This window comes from Sitophilus oryzae, unplaced genomic scaffold, assembly GCF_002938485.1.
Source record: "Sitophilus oryzae breed Bouriz unplaced genomic scaffold, Soryzae_2.0 scaffold_551_pilon_pilon, whole genome shotgun sequence".
Lineage (NCBI taxonomy): Eukaryota > Metazoa > Arthropoda > Insecta > Coleoptera > Curculionidae > Sitophilus > Sitophilus oryzae.
Genome location: NW_022147142.1, coordinates 1,687,382 through 1,689,814, shown reverse-complemented (window position 1 = coordinate 1,689,814; position 2,433 = coordinate 1,687,382). Strand labels below are relative to the sequence as shown.

At 37.4% G+C, this 2,433-nt stretch overlaps 1 protein-coding gene across 1 annotated transcript; it reads left to right on the top strand.

Annotated features, from left to right (window-relative positions):
* The first annotated feature begins 244 nt into the window (after positions 1–244).
* Positions 245–1,001, top strand: LOC115887068. Its single transcript, XM_030906388.1, has 2 exons — positions 245–416; positions 648–1,001. The coding sequence occupies exons 1-2, from the start codon at positions 288–290 to the stop codon at positions 852–854; spliced, it is 336 nt and encodes a 111-aa protein (XP_030762248.1). The 5' UTR covers positions 245–287; the 3' UTR covers positions 855–1,001.
* Positions 1,002–2,433: the final 1,432 nt, after the last annotated feature.

Below are 2,433 nucleotides of genomic sequence, written 5' to 3'. Positions count from 1 at the left end.
CGCTGAAGTGCTGCGGTCCGAATTTGTTGAAATCAACTGAAATGCACCAAGCCTATAGAAAAGGGTGTTTTCCTTTTAAAACGTCCAATTTGACCCACCCTGTACACTTTTCTATTATTTTATTTCAATTAATTAGTATGATAATAAATGATCAGGAAAATAATAAACTGTCAGTAGTATTAATATATCAGTCAGTTAAATGGTCGGTAAAAAATAAACTGGAGTTTTTATATCTTTCAGGAAAAGCTCATCACAAGAAGAAAGTTGAATGGAGCCCGAAAACGGCGATGGAACTGGAAGCTGAGGCTACCCAATCATTAATAAGGGCGGAAACTGCAAAAATAGACGCAAAACGACGCGAGAGGAGACAGTCTCGATTAGCTGCACAACGAGATGAACCATTTGGATCCAGATGTGTAAGTTATTTTGTCCAAACTAAATTCATACTTATTATTTTTACGATAACAAAATAAATTTGAAACCACTGGTAATTCTCGGATCATCTAACAACAAATTTCCAAGACATAGAGCAACAGGAACAGTAAACTAGAAGGAATACAACACTATTATCTCTTTTTAAATTTGTTTATATTTACTTTTATTTATATTACTAATCTTGGTTCTAATTCTAGCAATATTTATTTCAGCCTGCCTCTTTGAGTCAACCTGGGGCTTCTAGTATAGGCGCGGCGGCATATAGCACAGGCTCGGCATATGGTGCGGGCTATGGCGGTGCTCAGGCTACCTCATCAGGAACACCTATGAGCGAGAGAACAGTACAAAGAACGCTTACGACAGTTCAAGAAAACGACCTCCCAGGTCATCATCCGGCGGTTGTCCTGCGAAGAAAATAGTGCAGCCAATATATCTGTATATTTTTTAAACTTCCTGTATATATTATACCTGTCTTTATATTAATGATATGACTAGTTCAACGAAAGGTCAATAAAGAAGAAAATGTATTTATTAAAAAATAGAAGTGATACTGAATGAAATCTGTGTAAATAAAAATAAAATTATTTTCTTAAATAGCCAAAGTCTTACAACGACAGAACAACGATCTCGGGAACATCCAAAAATTAACAGGAAAAGCGGTGTAATTTCTATTTAAAATGTTTTTAATTGCTTGAACAAAGTTTACATAGGAAGTTTTTTTTAAATCTTTCCAGAAAAAGAAAAAATAAAATTAAAAATTGCAAATTTCTCTCTGAAAAAAAAAATCAGTTTAATTTAAATATGTTCCTATAAAGAGTGACAAACTCTGCTTATTTAATATGCTTATAATATTGTTTATTGGAATGCTGAATACTATAAACAAGTATAAGGTAAGGCGCACATTGGAACGCATGCCACACAACTCACGCAAGGCATTTCTGGATGCAACCCACGAAAGTTGACCGTGGGCTGTGTCAGAAGTGCATATGGCTGCACAAGCCAGACACTCCCACGCACAGATCTTATTAGATTATTTCTTAGGTTTAGTTTGTTTCTGGAAAAGGCAAAATGCACAGTGTCGGCAGTTTCTGAAATAGAATATTTACTAGATCTTAGTTCTGAGCAGGGTTCTGAGTCAAATTCGGAGGAACAGTGGGAAACAGAAGTTCTGCTATACGATGTGAAAAAACGCCGAAAATCTTTTTGGATGAGCAATTACATGAAAAAATGCCGTATGAAGAGTGGTTAGTGTCATACAGCACTGGAAAGTTCCGAACAGCCTCTATTATTTTTTCTTGCATCTTGAAAACTGCATGTAAATGTGCCGCACGCACAAGGAAATCAGTGTCTCGACTACAAAGTGACGCACGACGAATTCAACACATTCGTGGCCTGTGTTGCGCTGCGTCTCAATTTTAGTGATGGGAAAAACCAATTAATTTCAATAATCGAGTACTCGAGTAACAAGGGATTGCAATAATCGAGTGATCACTCGAGCGAAATATCGCTCGTATTTAATAATACGGTCCGTCGCATGTTGTAAGTACTCGTTAACGCCAAGCGCCAAGCAGTAAGCTGCGTGCGCAGGGCACATATTCTTTCGGTAATGAACGGCAATTAGTAAGCGGCGAGCGATTCGCTTGATTTTACTTCAGGTTTCTCTTATTACCGATTCTGAACCGTCCTAGAACTGTGATGCGTATGCGCAGAAGGAAATATGAAGACATTGTTTCATTTGCGCATGCGCTGCAGAGTTCTAGGACGGTTCAGAATCGGTAATAACAAGAACCCGAACAACGCTTTGATCGCCTCATTTAGTTTATTTCGAATCATTGTCGATGTAGGTCGTAAAATTGTGTCTCTCAGATACGCAACGGATAAATATACCGGGTGCGTCTCAAAGGTGGATCACCCCTTTACCTTTTTTATTTTTTCAGATAAAACAACGAGATTTGGTATGTTAGTATAGCAGTAAATTAGGATTGATTGACATATTCA